At 55.2% G+C, this 18,582-nt stretch overlaps 1 protein-coding gene across 10 annotated transcripts in view; it reads right to left on the reverse strand.

The window, feature by feature from the left end:
- Positions 1–18,582, reverse strand: part of LOC125448645 (disks large homolog 4) — a 324,649-nt gene that overhangs the window by 126,645 nt on the left and 179,422 nt on the right. For all 10 annotated transcript variants that reach the window (XM_059642664.1, XM_059642665.1, XM_059642661.1 and 7 more), the window contains one exon: positions 1,930–2,094. In XM_059642664.1, coding sequence (XP_059498647.1) covers positions 1,930–2,094 — 165 coding nt within the window. The remainder of the gene's footprint in view (positions 1–1,929; positions 2,095–18,582) is intronic.

An 18,582-nucleotide genomic window follows, 5' to 3' on the forward strand; every position in this document is an offset into this window, starting at 1 on the left:
GGGTTGGGGTGAGATTGGGGTGAAAGGGTTGGGGTGAGGTCAGGGTGAAGGGGTTAGGGGTGAGGTCAGCGTGAAGGGGTTAGGGGTTAGGGGTGAGGTAAGGGTGAAGGGGTTAGGGGTGAGATTGGGATGAAAGGGTTGGGGTGAGGTCAGGGTGAAGGGGTTAGGTAGGGTGATGGGGTGAGGGGTGAGGTAAGGGTGAAGGGGTTAGGGGTGAGATTGGGATGAAAGGGTTGGGGTGAGGTCAGGGTGAAGGGGTTAGGGGTGAGGTCAGGGTGAAGGGGTTAGGGGTGAGGTCAGGGTGAAGGGGTTGGGGTGAGGTAAGGGTGAAGGGGTTAGGGGTGAGATTGGGATGAAAGGGTTAGGGGTGAGGTCAGGGTGAACGGGTTAGGTAGGGTGAAGGGGTTAGGGGTGAGATCAGGGTGAAGGGGTGAGGGGTGAGCTCAGGGTGAAGGGGTCAAGAGTGAGATTGAGGTGAAAGGATTAGGTAGGGTGAAGGGGTTAGGGGTGAAGGGGTTTAGATTAGGAGTTGAGTGAGGCAGGATCAGATCTGGACCTTGCTGCTGAACAAAACAGATGGACAGACATGATGTTTGATGTGACAGTCAGCAGAACACAGGACATTCAATTGAGAAACACAGGAACCAGGATGTGGTCTGGGGTTGGAGTGGGAAGGGCAGGGTAAGCGGGGGTGAAGGGTCGAATTTTGGATCCTGAAGGAAAAGGCCAATCACGCCTCAGCAACAGCACTCAGCAATGGCCAAATGCATGTTTCTGAAACTCTTCGATGACTGAACATCACAAACAAAACGGGACACACAGGTAAACACTCCAACAATCAGGAACTGTCAACGCTTCAACTTCACAAAGGAACTTCTGCCGCACAACGCGATAACACCAAACTGGAGATGCTCCTGTAGTTTTGGCTCACAAATAACCTGAGGTGAGGAGTGATGGTTGCAGAGTGAGGACTGAGGGGTGAGAAGTGAACTCGGGCAGAAGCAGAACTGGGTTTGGTTCAACAAGAACAATGCAGCGGTGCTGCTGGCCATTGAGTTTATCTCTGGGCTCTACTGATGTAGTTACTCTGGGCCGCGAGCCGAATGCAGGGCCAAGGGCTCGGGACTGGGCAATGGGCTGTCTCACGGCACCTAGTCTGCCTGGTCAAATCAGAGCAAGTTCATCACATTTGGTTTAACGTTAGAATGACAGAGAGCAGGGGAACAGAGAGAGCAGAGGAACGGAGAGAGATGGGGAACGGAGAGAGTGGGGGAACGGAGAGAGATAGGGAACAGAGAGAGATGGGGAACGGAGAGAGCGGGGGAACGGAGAGAGATAGGGAACAGAGAGAGATGGGGAACGGAGAGAGCGGGGGAACGGAGAGAGATAGGGAACAGAGAGCGCGGGGGAACGGAGAGAGATGGGGAACGGAGAGAGATAGGGAACAAGGGGAGATGGGGAACAGAGACAGATAGGGAATGGAGAGAGATGGGGAGTGGAGAGAGATGGGGCGCGGAGAGGGTGGGGAGCGGAGAGAGATGGGGAGCAGAGAGAGATGGGGAGCAGAGAGGGTGGGGAGCAGAGAGGGTGGGGAGGAGACAGGGTGGGGAGTGGAGAGGGCGGGGAGCGGAGAGAGATGGGGAGCAGAGAGGGTAGGGAGCAGCGAGGGTGGGGAGCGGAGAGAGATGGGGAGCAGAGAGGGGCGGGGAGCAGAGAGGGTGGGGAGCAGAGAGGGTGGGGAGCAGAGAGGGTGGGAACAGGGAGAGTGGGGAACAGAAGTGGGAGTTTAGAATGAGGTTAACATCCATAAAGACTCTGAAGACGAGACCAAGAAAGAGTTGAATTGGGGGGAGAACAGTAGCAGAGAGCAAAATGCTGAAAACAGATAAACTATAATCCAATCATGGCACATTTAACAGGGGGCCTTACCTTCATTGGTGAAATGTGTGAGTGTGAGACGTAACCATGAACATTCTCAATCTGAGACAAGTTCTTTTCCGAAACGTGAACAAGTTCGGGTCCTTTCATCTGATTGGGTAGGTGCGCTGGACTGTGCTCCAACGGTGGAGTGTCCTCATCTTGGTAACGATATTTCTGGAAGCAAACACGCAGAAGAAACTCAAAACTCTGAGCAATCTGTAGTCAAACTAACTCTGAAAACCAAGAAGGATTATACGAAAATCCACTAAATTTAATAGACTATCCCCCAGTGTTATACAGGGACAGACCCATCCCCACCGGTACTGTACCCCAGTGCTATACAGGGACAGACCTGTCCCCCACCGGTACTGTACACCAGTGTTATACAGGGACAGACCTGTCCCCCACCGGTACTGTACCCCAGTGTTATACAGGGACAGACCTGTCCCCCACCGGTACTGTACCCCAGTGTTATACAGGGACAGACCCATCCCCACCGGTACTGTACCCCAGTGCTATACAGGGACAGACCTGTCCCCCACCGGTACTGTACCCCAGTGCTATACAGGGACAGACCTGTCCCCCACCGGTACTGTACCCCAGTGTTATACAGGGACAGACCTGTCTCCCACCGGTACTGTACCCCAGTGTTATACAGGGACAGACCCGTTCCCCACCGGTACTGTACCCCAGTGCTATACAGGGACAGGCCCATCCCCACCGGTACTGTACCCCAGTGCTATACAGGGACAGGCCCATCCCCACCGGTACTGTACCCCAGTGTTATACAGGGACAGACCCCTCCCCACCGGTACTGTACCCCAGTGTTATACAGTGACAGACCCGTCCCCACCGGTACTGTACCCCAGTGCTATACAGGGACAGACCCGACCCCCACTGGTACTGTATCTCAGTGTTATACAGTGACAGACCTGTTCCCACTGGTACTGAACCCCAGTGTTATACAGTGACAGACCCGTCCCCCACTGGTACTGTACCCAGTTTTATACAGAGACAGACCCCTCCCCACCGGTACTGTATCCCAGTGTTATACAGGGACAGACCCCTCCCCACCGGTACAATCCCCCAGTGTTATACAGGGACAGACCCCTCCCCACCGGTACTGTACCCCAGTGTTATACAGGGACAGGCCCATCCCCACCCGTACTGTACCCCAGTGTTATACAGTGACAGACCCGTCCCCCACCGGTACCGTACCCCAGTGTTATACAGTGACAGACCCGTCCCCCACCGGTACTGTACCCCAGTGTTATACAGTGACAGACCCGTCCCCCACCGGTACTGTACCCCAGCGTTACACAGGGACAGGCCCGTCCCCACCGGTACTGTACCCTAGCGTTACACAGGGACAGACCCGTCCCCCACCAGTAATGTACCCCAGTGTTATACAGCGACAGACCCGTCCCCCACCGGTACTGTACCCCAGTGTTATACAGTGACAGACCCATCCCCACCGGTACTGTACCCCAGTGTTATACAGTGACAGACCCGACCCCCACTGGTACTGTATCTCAGTGTTATACAGTGACAGACCTGTTCCCACTGGTACTGAACCCCAGTGTTATACAGTGACAGACCCGTCCCCCACTGGTACTGTACCCCAGTGTTATACAGAGACAGACCCCTCCCCACCGGTACTGTACCCCAGCGTTACACAGGGACAGACCCATCCCCACCGGTACTGTACCCCAGCGTTACACAGGGACAGACCTGTCCCCACCGGTACTGTACCCCAGTGTTATACGGTGACAGACCCGTTCCCCACCGGTACTGTACCCCAGTGTTATAGAGTGACAGACCCATCCCCACCGGTACTGTACCCCAGTGTTATACAGAGACAGACCTGTCCCCACCGGTACTGTACCCCAGTGTTACACAGGGACAGACCCGTCCCCACTGGTACTGTACCCCAGCGTTATAGAGGGACAGACCTCTCCCCATTGGTACTGTACCCCAGTGTTATACAGGGACAGACACGTCCCCACCGGTACTATCCCCCAGTGTTACACAGGGACAGACCTGTCCCCACCGGTACTGTACCCCAGTGTTACACAGTGACAGACCCGTCCCCACCGGTACTGTACCCCAGTGTTATACAGTGACAGACCCCTCCCCACCGGTACTGTATAACACTGGGGTTACACAAGGACAGACCCATCCCCACCGGTACTGTACCCCAGTGTTATACAGTGACAGACCCGTCCCCACCGGTACTGTACCCCAGTGTTATACAGGGACAGACCTGTCCCCACCGGTACTGTACCTCAGTGTTATACAGTGACAGACCCGTCCCCACCGGTACTGTACCCCAGTGTTATACAGGGACAGACCTGTCCCCACTGGTACTGTACCCCAGTGTTATACAGGGACAGACACATCCCCACCGGTACTGTACCCCAGTGTTACACAGGGACAGACACATCCCCACCGGTACTGTACCCCAGTGTTATACAGTGACAGACCTGTCCCCCACCGGTACTGTACCCCAGTGTTAGACAGAGACAGACCTGTCCCCACCGGTACTGTACCTCAGTGTTATACAGGGACAGACCTGTCCCCCACCGGTACTGTACCCCAGTGTTAGACAGAGACAGACCTGTCCCCACCGGTACTGTACCCCAGTGTTATACAGGGACAGACCTGTCCCCCACCGGTACTGTACCCCAGTGTTATACAGTGACAGACTTGTCCCCACCGGTACTGTACCCCAGTGTTAGACAGAGACAGACCCCTCCCCACCAGTACTGTACCCCAGTGTTATACAGGGACAGACCTGTCCCCACCGGTACTGTACCCCAGTGTTATACAGGGACAGACCTGTCCCCACCGGTACTGTACCCCAGCATTACACAGGGACAGACCCATCCCCACCGGTACTGTACCCCAGCGTTACACAGGGACAGACCTGTCCCACCGGTACTGTACCCCAGTGTTATACAGTGACAGACCTGTCCCCCACCGGTACCGTACCCCAGTGTTATAGAGTGACAGACCCATCCCCACCGGTACTGTACCCCAGTGTTATACAGTGACAGACCCGTCCCCACCGGTACTGTACCCCAGTGTTATACAGTGACAGACTTGTCCCCACCGGTACTGTACCCCAGTGTTATACAGTGACAGACCCGTCCCCACCGGTACTGTACCCCAGTGTTATACAGTGACAGACCCGTCCCCACCGGTACTGTACCCCAGTGTTATACAGAGACAGACCCCTCGCCACCGGTACTGTACCCCAGTGTTATACAGCGACAGAACCGTCCCCCACCGGTACTGTACCCCAGTGTTATACAGTGACAGACCCGTCCCCACCGGTACTGTACCCCAGTGTTATACAGTGACAGACCCGTCCCCACCGGTACTGTACCCCAGTGTTATACAGTGACAGACCCGTCCCCACCGGTACTGTACCCCAGTGTTATACAGGGACAGACCTGTCCCCCACCGGTACTGTACCCCAGCGTCACACAGGGACAGACCTGTCCCCACCGGTACTGTACCCCAGTGTTAGACAGAGACAGACCCCTCCCCACCGGTACTGTACCCCAGTGTTATACAGTGACAGACCTGTCCCCCACCGGTACTGTACCCCAGTGTTATACAGGGACAGACCTGACCCCCACTGGTACTGTACCCCAGTGTTATACAGGGACAGACCTGACCCCCACTGGTACTGTACCCCAGTGTTATACAGCGACAGAACCGTCCCCCACCGGTACTGTACCCCAGTGCTATACAGGGACAGACCTATCCCCCACCGGTACTGTACCCCAGTGTTATACAGTGACTGACTTGTCCCCACCGGTACTGTACCCCAGTGTTAGACAGAGACAGACCCCTCCCCACCAGTACTGTACCCCAGTGTTAGACAGAGACAGACCCCTCCCCACCAGTACTGTACCCCAGTGTTATACAGGGACAGACCTGTCCCCACCGGTACTGTACCCCAGTGTTATACAGTGACAGACACATCCCCACCGGTACTGTACCCCAGTGTTATACAGGGACAGACCTGTCCCCACCGGTACTGTACCCCAGTGTTACACAGGGACAGACCCGTCCCCAACGGTACTGTACCCCAGCGTTACACAGGGACAGACCTGTCCCACCGGTACTGTACCCCAGTGTTATACAGTGACAGACCTGTCCCCCACCGGTACTGTACCCCAGTGTTATAGAGTGACAGACCCATCCCCACCGGTACTGTACCCCAGCGTTACACAGGGACAGACCTGTCCCACCGGTACTGTACCCCAGTGTTATACAGTGACAGACCCGTCCCCACCGGTACTGTACCCCAGTGTTATACAGTGACAGACCCGTCCCCACCGGTACTGTCTCCCAGTGTTATACAGGGACAGACCTGACCCCCACCAGTAATGTACCCCAGTGTTATACAGGGACAGACCTGTCCCCCACCGGTACTGTACCCCAGTGTTATACAGCGACAGAACCGTCCCCCACCGGTACTGTACCCCAGTGTTATACAGGGACAGACCTGTCCCCCCACCGGTACTGTACCCCAGTGTTATACAGTGACAGACCCGTCCCCACCGGTACTGTACCCCAGCGTCACACAGGGACACACCTGTCCCCACCGGTACTGTACCCCAGTGTTACACAGTGACAGACCCGTCCCCACCGGTACTGTGCCCCAGTGTTATACAGGGACACACCTGTCCCCACCGGTACTGTACCCCAGTGTTACACAGTGACAGACCCGTCCCCACCGGTACTGTGCCCCAGTGTTATACAGGGACAGACCTGTCCCCCACCGGTACTGTACCCGAGTGTTGTACAGGGACAGACCTGTCCCCCACCGGTACTGTACCCCAGCGTTATACAGGGACAGACCTGTCCCCCACCGGTACTGTACCCCAGTGTTATACAGGGACAGACCTGTCCCCCACCGGTACTGTACCCCAGTGTTATACAGGGACAGACCTGTCCCCCACCGGTACTGTACCCCAGTGTTATACAGTGACAGACCTGTCCCAACCGGTACTGTACCCCAGTGTTATACAGTGACTGACCCGTCCCCCACCGGTACTGTACCCCAGTGTTATACAGGGACAGACCTGTCCCCACCAGTACTGTACCCCAGTGTTTTACAGGGGCAGACCTGTCCCCCACCGGTACTATCCCCCAGTGTTATACAGCGACAGACCCGTCCCCACCGGTAATGTACCCCAGCGTTATACAGGGACAGACCTGTCCCCCACCGGTACTATCCCCCAGTGTTATACAGTGGCAGACCTGTCCCCATCGGTACTGTACCCCAGTGTTACACAGGGACAGACCTGTCCCCACCGGTACTGTACCCCAGTGTTATACAGGGACAGACCTGTCCCCACCGGTACTGTACCCCAGTGTTAGACAGGGACAGACCTGTCCCCACCGGTACTGTACCCCAGTGTTATACAGTGACAGACACATCCCCACCGGTACTGTACCCCAGTGTTATACAGTGACAGACCTGTCCCCCACCGGTACTGTACCCCAGTGTTATACAGTGACAGACCCGTCCCCCACCGGTACTGTACCCCAGCGTTATACAGTGACAGACCCGTCCCCCACTGGTACTGTCTGGTACTGTACCCCTGTGTTACACAGTGACAGACCCGTCCCCACCGGTACTATCCCCCAGTGTTATACAGAGACAGACCTGTCCCCCACCGGCACTGTACCCCAGTGTTATACAGGGACAGACCCGTCCCCACCGGTACTGTACCCCAGTGTTATACAGGGACAGACCCTGTCCCCCACTGGTACTGTACCCCAGTGTTATACAGGGACAGACCTGTCCCCACCGGTACTGTACCCCAGCGTTACACAGGGACAGACTGCACACTGGGATATTTTCACTGTTATTGGTCTGGCAACTCAATTTTCAGAAGCCATTCATTTGGAAAGACTCACAGGATCAGTACTGATGGAGAAATTAAGTTGGTTTTTTAACTTGCTATTTTCTGCAGATAGAAATATCATTGAACCAACGTTCCAACTTTACGTCTGAACTTTTTCAGAAGCTGATTTAGGGATACGATCATTGAAGATCCAGCATTTGATCTACAAACACAGAGCTCTTTAAGGGAGATGCCATCAAACTCATAACACAGTGACTGGGACAAAGGTCTGCTTCAGAGAAATACATCATGTGTTTCTTGGCTCATCAAATAATCTCCTGGGGCTTGCCCATTTGAATTAATCTCTGGTGACGAGATAGTTCTTTGAAAGTTGTGTCACCTATAGACAGGGTGATTAAGGTGTTTAGCACGCTGGCCTTCATTACTCAGACCACTGCGCAAAGGAGTTGGGACGTCATGTTGAGGGTACACAGGACGTTGGTGAGGCCCCTTCCGGAGCGCTGTGTCCAGTTGTGGTCACCCATCATAGGAAGGGTATTATTAAACTGGAGGGGGTTTAGAAAAGATTTACCAGTATGTTGCCAGGACTGGAGGGTTTGTGTTATCAGGAGAGGCTGGGACATTTTTCACTGGAGCCTAGGAGGCTGAGGGGTGACCTTATAGAGGGGCATGGATGGGGTGAATAGCAAAGGTCTTCTCCCTCGATGGGGGAGTTCAAGCCAACATGTTCTTAAGGTAGGAGGGGCAACATTTTCACACAGGGTGTGGTGTGTGTATGGTTGGAGCTGCCAGAGGAATTGCCAGATGCAGGTACAATTCCAATATTCAGGGACTTAAGCAGGAAAGGTTTAGAGGGAGATGGCTGAAACGCAGTTAAGTGGGACCGGTACAGTTTGGGAAACTGGGTCAGCATGGATGAGTAGGACCGAAGGGTCTGTTTCCATGCTGTATCATTCTGTGATCGACGGACTGCTTTCAAGACAGAAGGCTGAATCCACAACTATGGCAGATCACTGGAGACATACAGGAGCAAATAAAGTATCACAGACTACCTGTAGTGTAGAAGCAGGTTATTTGGCCCATCGAGTGCACACCAAACCTCCAAACAGTACTCCATTCCAACACCCGATCCCATCCCTGTAACCCCGCATTTCCCTTGGCCAATCCACCCTAACCCGCACATCCCTGGGCACTATGGGACAATTTAGCACGGCCAATCCACCCTAACCCGCACATCCCTGGGCACTACGGGACAATTTCGCGCGGCCAACCCACCCTAACCCGCACACCCCTGGGCACTATGGGACAATTTAGCACGGCCAATCCACCCTAACCCGCACATCCCTGGGCACTACGGGACAATTTAGCGCGGCCAACCCACCCTAACCCGCACACCCCTGGGCACTATGGGACAATTTAGCACGGCCAATCCACCCTAACCCGCACATCCCTGGGCACTACGGGACAATTTAGCACGGCCAACCCACCCTAACCCGCACATCCCTGGGAACTACGGGACAATTTAGCACGGCCAATCCACCCTAACCCGCACATCCCTGGGCACTACGGGACAATTTAGCATGGCCAACCCACCCTAACCCGCACATCCCTGGGAACTACGGGACAATTTAGCACGGCCAACCCACCCTAACCCGCACATCCCTGGGCACTACGGGACAGTTTAGTACGGCCAATCCACCCAAACCCGCACATCCCTGGCACTATGGGACCATTTAGCACGGCCAACCCACCCTAACCCGTACATCCCTGGGCACTTTGGGACAATTTAGCACGGCCAATCCACCCTAACCCACACATCCCTGTGCACTACGGGACAATTTAGCACGGCCAATCCCACCCTAACCCGCACATCCCTGGGCACTACGGGACAATTTAGCACGGCCAATCCACCCTAACCCACACACCCCTGTGCACTACGGGACAATTTAGCAAGGCCAACCCACCCTAACCCGCACATCCCTGGGCACTATGGGACAATTTAGCACGGCCAACCCACCCTAACCCGCACATCCCTGGGCACTATGGGACAATTTAGCACGGCCAATCCCACCCTAGCCTGCACATCCCTGGGCACTACGGGACAATTTAGCACGGCCAATCCACCCTAACCTGCACATCCCTGGGCACTACGGGACAATTTAGCACAGCCAACCCACCCTAACCCGCACATCCCTGGCACTACGGGACAATTTAGCACGGCCAATCCACCCTAACCCGCACATCCCTGGGCACTACGGGACAATTTAGCACGGCCAATCCACCCTAACCCGCACATCCCTGGGCACTATGGGACAATTTAGCACGGCCAATCCACCCTAACCCGCACATCCCTGGGCACTATGGGACAATTTAGCACGGCCAATCCACCCTAACCCGCACATCCCTGGGCACTATGGGACAATTTAGCACAGCCAATCCACCCTAATCCGCACATCCCTGGGCACTATGAGACAATTTAGCATGGCCAATCCACCCTAACCCGCACATCCCTGGCACTACGTGACAATTTAGCACGGCCAATCCACCCTAATCCGCACATCTTTGGACTGTGGGAGGAAGCCAGAGCACCCAGAGGAAACGCACGCAGACATGGGGACAGCATGTGAATTCCACACAGACAGTCGCCCGAGGGTGGGATCGAACCCCGGCCCCGGCGCTGAGCCAATGTGAAAGAAAGGGCTGAGACACCTGGTGATAACCAATCAACTCACAGAATGGATCTGACGCTGTGGTAAAATACTGGGAGAGTCTGACATTACATACTCAGAGCAGCAGGAAAGACTTGAGGTTGTGGTGAGATAACTGATAGCATCCAAGGAAAGCTGAAGAAATAAACTGCACGGTAGAAGTTTAGCCAGACAGGGTTTGAACGTGCAGTGATTTGCACCAGGAGAACAATATCCTTTCCATTTAATTCTGGAAATACAAGCTCAGGTGAAAACAGAGATTTGCAACAGGTGAGTATCTGAACACTGCTCTGATGTTCTGAGAGTTTCTGACTCAAGCAGTGAGTTCCAGACTCTCAGTGACAACATTTCACCCCCAACTCTCCCCTGCTCCTTCTATCCTCTTCCCTTGAATCTGTGCCCCTTCACCTCCAGGTTATGGACATCCCCTACTCATGGAGAAAGTGCCTGTCCATCCACCCTCTCTATTCCCCACAGAATCCCATCCACCTCGATCAGGTCTCCCTCCCCTCCACAACATTCCCTGCTCCGAGAATAACAATCCCACGCTATCAAATCTTTCCTCACAGCCCAGACCCTCTCCATCTCAGGCAGGTTCCTGGTGAATCTCCTCTGTACCCAACCCCCACCCCCCACTTTTAAGACTCTGCAGATTCCCCACCTCCCCACACAGTGCTCCAGCTGTGGTCTCACTGGGGGTTGATACATTTCCTGGCTGTTCCTCACTGGCCTTGCATTCAGAGCCTTGCCTAATAAAAGCAGCAAGCTCATTGAAGCCTCTTCCCCACATTATTTCCCCGACCTGGCTCCGTGAGCGGGGAAGCCAATATGCCTCTGATTCTCCCGACTCTCTAGGTTCCAATCATCCCTCGCCTTGTTATCGCTCCCCAAGTGCACTCCCCCAGTTTTCCGGCTTAAATTATGTTTTTCACTCTCTGGCCAGCTGGCAGTATTATCCTTTAGTTTACAGCAAATCCACCTCACTGTTCACCACTGATTATCCAGGGGCGGTCTGTTCATCGTTCAATTGATTTGTTCATAATTCTATCCAAGTTATTAATGCACAAAAAGCACGGAGGCCTGTGGAACCCGATTGAGAACAAACTCCCAGCCACACAATCATCCCTCTGATAGCACCCTCTGCTACTTCCCCTCAGCCAGCTCAGGGTCCAAGGTGCCACTTGTCTTGGTTCCGATGGGATCTCACTGTCTTGACCAGTCAGTCTGAAGCCCACCTCAAAAACCTCAACAACTCTCCTGCTGGCCTCCTCAAAAAAACTGAACGAAATTTCTCAAACAAATCCAAACTGATGCTCCCTGATGACCCTGTGTCTCTGCAAGTGCAGATAGATTCTGGCCCTCAGAAACATTTCCAATGTCAGGCAGACTGGCATAGAATTTCTGCAATGGTCTTCGTCTGCTCACTTCACTTAGACTGGGATAATGTGAGCTTTGCTCCAGTCCTCTGGCACCTCATCTTTTGCCAGAGAGAATCTGAAATTGTCTGTGAGGGCCCCAGGGATTCATTTCATCCAGGTCAGGGGATTTATCAAAGCTTAAGGCTCTTTATCTTGTTATGTTCATTTCCACTGCACAGTCCCTCACTCTGGTCCTCATAAATGTATGCGCCTTTTCCATTGTGAAAACCGACACAAACTACCCACTGAGGTCCTCGCTCTTGTTTCCTGGGTCCACACAGATTAGTCATCGGGTCCTTACTGACCATACAATTTCCCTGGTAAATCTCTTGCTTCGTATATATTTTCAAAAATCTATGAGTTTGCATTTATTCCACCCACTAATACATTCTCGTGTCCTCAAACTACTTCCCTAATTTCCTTTTTTAAGATTACCCTGCAGTTCATATTGTGAGAAAGCACCTATCGGAGGGTCAGTGCTGAGGGAGTGGGCACTGTCGGAGGGTCACTGCTGAGGGAGCACCTCACTATCAGAGGGTCAGCGCTGAGGGAGCCCCACACTGTCGGAGGGTCAGGGTTGAGGGAGCACCGCACTATCAGAGGGTCAGTGCTGAGGGAGCCCCACACTGTTGGAGGGTCAGAGGTGAGGGAGTGCCACACTGTCGGAGGGTCAGTGCTGAGGGAGTGGGCACTGTCGGAGGGTCAGTGCTGAGGGAGTGGGCACTGTCGGAGGGTCAGTGCTGAGGGAACAGGCACTGTCAGAGGGTCAGAGCTGAGGGAGCGGGCACTGTCGGAGGGTCAGTGCTGACGGAGGGGGCACTGTCGAGGGTCAGTGCTGAGGGAGTGGGCACTGTCGGAGGGTCAGTGCTGAGGGAGCGGGCACTGTCAGAGGGTCAGTGCTGAGGGAGTGGGCACTGTCGGAGGGTCAGTGCTGAGGGAGTGGGCACTGTCGGAGGGTCAGTGCTGAGGGAACAGGCACTGTCAGAGGGTCAGAGCTGAGGGAGCGGGCACTGTCGGAGGGTCAGTGCTGACGGAGGGGGCACTGTCGAGGGTCAGTGCTGAGGGAGTGGGCACTGTCGGAGGGTCAGTGCTGAGGGAGCGGGCACTGTCAGAGGGTCAGTGCTGAGGGAGCGGGCACTGTCGGAGGGTCAGTGCTGAGGGAGTCGGCACTGTCGGAGGGTCAGTGCTGAGGGAACGGGCACTGTCGGAGGATCAGCGCTGAGGGAGCAGGCACTGTCAGAGGGTCAGTGCTGAGGGAGCGGGCACTGTCGGAGGGTCAGTGCTGAGGGAGTGGGCACTGTCGGAGGGTCAGTGCTGAGGGAGCGCCGCACTGTCGGAGGGTCAGTGCTGAGGGTGTGCCGCACTGTCGGAGGGTCAGTGCTGAGGGAGCGGGCACAGTCGGAGGGTGAGTGCTGAGGGAGCGGGCACTGTCCAGTATCCTGTCCCATAATGAATTGTCAATGATCAGATTATTTCAACAGGATTCACTGGGGAAACCCGCTGTGCACAAATTATCTGTCCACTTATCAGCTTCACAGAAGTGAGTGCAGCCCTGAGGGCATTAACTGGTGCTTATAGGCTTAGCCTGAGCCGTGAACAGTGTGATAGAAAATCTAGTTGTTCTTTCAGTGTTAAGGTAACAATGGAATCTTCAACAGTGTAGAGGGAGCTTTACTCTGTACCTAACCCCGTGCTGTCCCTGGAGGTGTTTGATGCCGGTGGGGGTGGGGGGGGGGGAGTGTAGAGGGAGCTTTACCCTGTATCTAACCCCATGCTGTCCCTGCCCTGGAGGTGTTTGATGTGGGGACAGTGTAGAGGAAGCTTTACTCTGTATGTAACCCTGTGCTATCCCTGTCCCTGGAGGTATTTGATGGGGGATAGTGTAGAGAGAGCTTTACTCTGTACCTAACCCCCCCCCTCCGTGCTGTCCCTGTCCTGCAGTGTTTGATGTTGATGTTAATCCCACCATGAACTGCGTAAGGCTCTAGTGGTGAACATCCCAATGTCAGTCCTTGAAGGTCTCCAGGCCCCAGTGAGGATCGGAAGCTGCTGAGGAGTGGAGGCAGCACATTAGGTTCGGTCACTGAGGTGGGTCAGGAGCTGAATCAACGTGGGAACTGTGAAAGTGATCAGTATTTCTCATGTCAAGCGACTCGGAGCTCAGAAATGGCCTCCCACAACTCTGATACGCCTCCTCCCTCATGAATGCTGCAACGTTCCAGCCCTCAGGAGCATGCAGAGGAGAGAGAGTGGGGAGAGACGGAGGGAAAGAGAGAGGAGAGAGGGAGAGAGAGGGAAGGAAAGAGGGGAAGAGACAGAGAGAGAGGAGGGAAAAAGGGAGAGAGCGAGAAAGAAGAAATGAGAGTCGGGGGAGAGGGAGGGAGATAGAGGGGGGAAGATAAAGGCAGAGACAGACAGAAAGGGGGAACGGAGGGAGAAGAGAAGAGGCGGAGAGGGAGATATAGTGACAGTAGTATACCACAGTTGCCTGGGCTGGGTGCTCCAGCTTCCGGCTCTCACTCACGATGTGCCAAATGACTCTCATCTCTCACTGAGCAATCCATTTGATCCTGCAACAACCCAACACATCGACAGGCAGACAGACAGCAAAAGGATACACTGGGCACAGAGACAGAGAGAGAGAGAGAGAGAGGGGGGGGGAGCGGGGATACACTGCACAGGGAGACGGCCACCATACACCGCGCGGGGAGAGACACACCATATACTGCGCGGGGAGAGAGAGACACCATACACCGCCTGGAGAGACAGAAACTGTACACAGCGCGGGGAGAGAGAGACACGATATACTGCGCGGGGAGAGAGAGACACCATATACTGCGCGGGGAGACAGAGACACCATATACTGCACGGGGAGAGAGAGACACCATATACTGCGCGGGGAGAGAGAGACACCATATACTGCGCGGGGAGAGAGAGACACCATATACTACGCGGGGAGAGAGAGACACCATATACTGCGCGGGGAGAGAGACACCATATACCGTGTGGGGAGACAGAGACACCATATACCGTGTGGGGAGACAGAGACACCATATACTGCGCGGGGAGAGAGACACCATATACTGCGCGGGGAGAAACACACCATACACCGCGTGGGGAGACAGAGACACCATATAATGCGCGGGGAGAGACACACCATATACTGCGCGGGGAGAGACACACCATACACCGCGTGGGGAGAGAGAGACACCATATACTGCGCGGGAGAGACACACCATACACCGCGTGGGGAGACAGAGACACCATATACTGCGCGGGGAGAGACACACCATACACCGCGTGGGGAGACAGAGACACCATATACTGCGTGGGGAGAGACACACCATATACTGCGCGGGGAGAGACACACCATACACCGCGTGGGGAGACAGAGACACCATACACCGCGTGGGGAGACAGAGACACCATATACTGCGCGGGGAGAGAGACACCATATACTGCGCAGGGAGAGACACACCATACACCGCGCGGGGAGAGACACACCATATACTGCGCGGGGAGAGACACACCATATACTGCGCGGGGAGAGAGACACACCATATACTGCGCGGGGAGAGAGAGACACCATATACTGCGCGGGGAGAGACAGACACACCATATACTGCGCGGGGAGAGAGAGACACCATATACCGCGCGGGGAGAGAGAGACACCATATACTGCGTGGGGAGAGAGAGACACCATATACTGCGCGGGGAGAGAGAGACACCATATACTGCGCGGGGAGAGACAGACACACCATATACTGCGCGGGGAGAGAGACACCATATACCGCGCGGGGAGAGAGAGACACCATATACTGCGTGGGGAGAGAGAGACACCATATACTGCGCGGGGAGAGAGAGACACCATATACTGCGCGGGGAGAGAGAGACACCATATACTACGCGGGGAGAGAGAGACACCATATACTGCGCGGGGAGAGAGACACCATATACTGCGCGGGGAGAGAGAGACACCATATACTGCGTGGGGAGAGAGAGACACCATATACCGCGCGGGGAGAGACACACCATATACTGCGCGGGGAGAGAGACACCATATACTGCGCGGGGAGAGAGAGACACCATATACTGCGCGGGGAGAGAGAGACACCATATACCGCGCGGGGAGAGACACACCATATACTGCGCGGGGAGAGAGACACCATATACCGTGTGGGGAGACAGAGACACCATATACCGTGTGGGGAGACAGAGACACCATATACTGCGCGGGGAGAGAGACACCATATACTGCGCGGGGAGAAACACACCATACACCGCGTGGGGAGACAGAGACACCATATACTGCGCGGGGAGAGACACACCATATACTGCGCGGGGAGAGACACACCATACACCGCGTGGGGAGAGAGAGACACCATATACTGCGCGGGGAGAGACACACCATACACTGCGTGGGGAGACAGAGACACCATATACTGCGCGGGGAGAGACACACCATACACCGCGTGGGCAGACAGAGACACCATATACTGCGTGGGGAGAGACACACCATATACTGCGCGGGGAGAGACACACCATACACCGCGTGGGGAGACAGAGACACCATACACCGCGTGGGGAGACAGAGACACCATATACTGCGCGGGGAGAGAGACACCATATACTGCGCAGGGAGAGACACACCATACACCGCGCGGGGAGAGACACACCATATACTGCGCGGGGAGAGACACACCATATACTGCGCGGGGAGAGAGACACACCATATACTGCGCGGGGAGAGAGAGACACCATATACTGCGCGGGGAGAGACAGACACACCATATACTGCGCGGGGAGAGAGAGACACCATATACCGCGCAGGGAGAGAGAGACACCATATACTGCGTGGGGAGAGAGAGACACCATATACTGCGTGGGGAGAGAGAGACACCATATACTGCGCGGGGAGAGAGAGACACCATATACCGCGCGGGGAGAGAGAGAGACACCATATACCGCGCGGGGAGAGAGAGACACCATATACTGCGCGGGGAGAGAGAGACACCATACACTGCGCGGGGAGAGAGAGACACCATATACTGCGCGGGGAGAGAGAGAGACACCATATACCGCGCGGGGAGAGAGAGACACCATATACTGCACGGGGAGAGAGAGACACCATATACTGCGCGGGGAGAGAGAGACACCATATACTGCGCGGGGAGAGAGAGAGACACCATATACTGCGCAGGGAGAGAGAGACACCATATACTGCACGGGGAGAGAGAGACACCATATACTGCGCGGGGAGAGAGAGACATGATATACTGCGCGGGGAGAGAGAGACACCATATACTGCGCGGGGAGACAGAGACACCATATACTGCACGGGGAGAGAGAGACACCATATACTGCGCGGGGAGAGAGAGACACCATATACTGCGCGGGGAGAGAGAGACACCATATACTGCGCGGGGAGAGAGAGACACCATATACTGCGCGGGGAGAGAGAGACACGATATACTGCGCGGGGAGAGAGAGACACCATATACTGCACGGGGAGAGAGAGACACCATATACTACGCGGGGAGAGAGAGACACCATATACCGTGTGGGGAGACAGAGACACCATATACCGTGTGGGGAGACAGAGACACCATATACTGCGCGGGGAGAGAGACACCATATACTGCGCGGGGAGAAACACACCATACACCGCGTGGGGAGACAGAGACACCATATACTGCGCGGGGAGAGACACACCGTATACTGCGCGGGGAGGGACACACCATACACCGCGTGGGGAGACAGAGACACCATATACTGCGTGGGGAGAGACACACCATATACTGCGCGGGGAGAGACACACCATATACTGCGCGGGGAGAGACACACCATACACCGCGTGGGGAGACAGAGACACCATACACCGCGTGGGGAGAGAGAGACACCATATACTGCGCGGGGAGAGACACACCATACACTGCGTGGGGAGACAGAGACACCATATACTGCGCGGGGAGAGACACACCATACACCGCGTGGGCAGACAGAGACACCATATACTGCGTGGGGAGAGACACACCATATACTGCGCGGGGAGAGACACACCATACACCGCGTGGGGAGACAGAGACACCATACACCGCGTGGGGAGACAGAGACACCATATACTGCGCGGGGAGAGAGACACCATATACTGCGCAGGGAGAGACACACCATACACCGCGCGGGGAGAGACACACCATATACTGCGCGGGGAGAGACACACCATATACTGCGCGGGGAGAGAGACACACCATATACTGCGCGGGGAGAGAGAGACACCATATACTGCGCGGGGAGAGACAGACACACCATATACTGCGCGGGGAGAGAGAGACACGATATACTGCGTGGGGAGAGAGAGACACCATATACTGCGTGGGGAGAGAGAGACACCATATACTGCGCGGGGAGAGAGAGACACCATATACTGCGCGGGGAGAGAGAGAGACACCATATACCGCGCGGGGAGAGAGAGACACCATATACTGCGCGGGGAGAGAGAGAGACACCATATACCGCGCGGGGAGAGAGAGACACCATATACTGCGCGGGGAGAGAGAGACACCATATACTGCGCGGGGAGAGAGAGAGACACCATATACCGCGCGGGGAGAGAGAGAGACACCATATACTGCACGGGGAGAGAGAGAC

Source organism: Stegostoma tigrinum, chromosome 45 (assembly GCF_030684315.1).
Source record: "Stegostoma tigrinum isolate sSteTig4 chromosome 45, sSteTig4.hap1, whole genome shotgun sequence".
In the NCBI taxonomy this organism is placed as follows: Eukaryota; Metazoa; Chordata; class Chondrichthyes; order Orectolobiformes; family Stegostomatidae; genus Stegostoma; species Stegostoma tigrinum.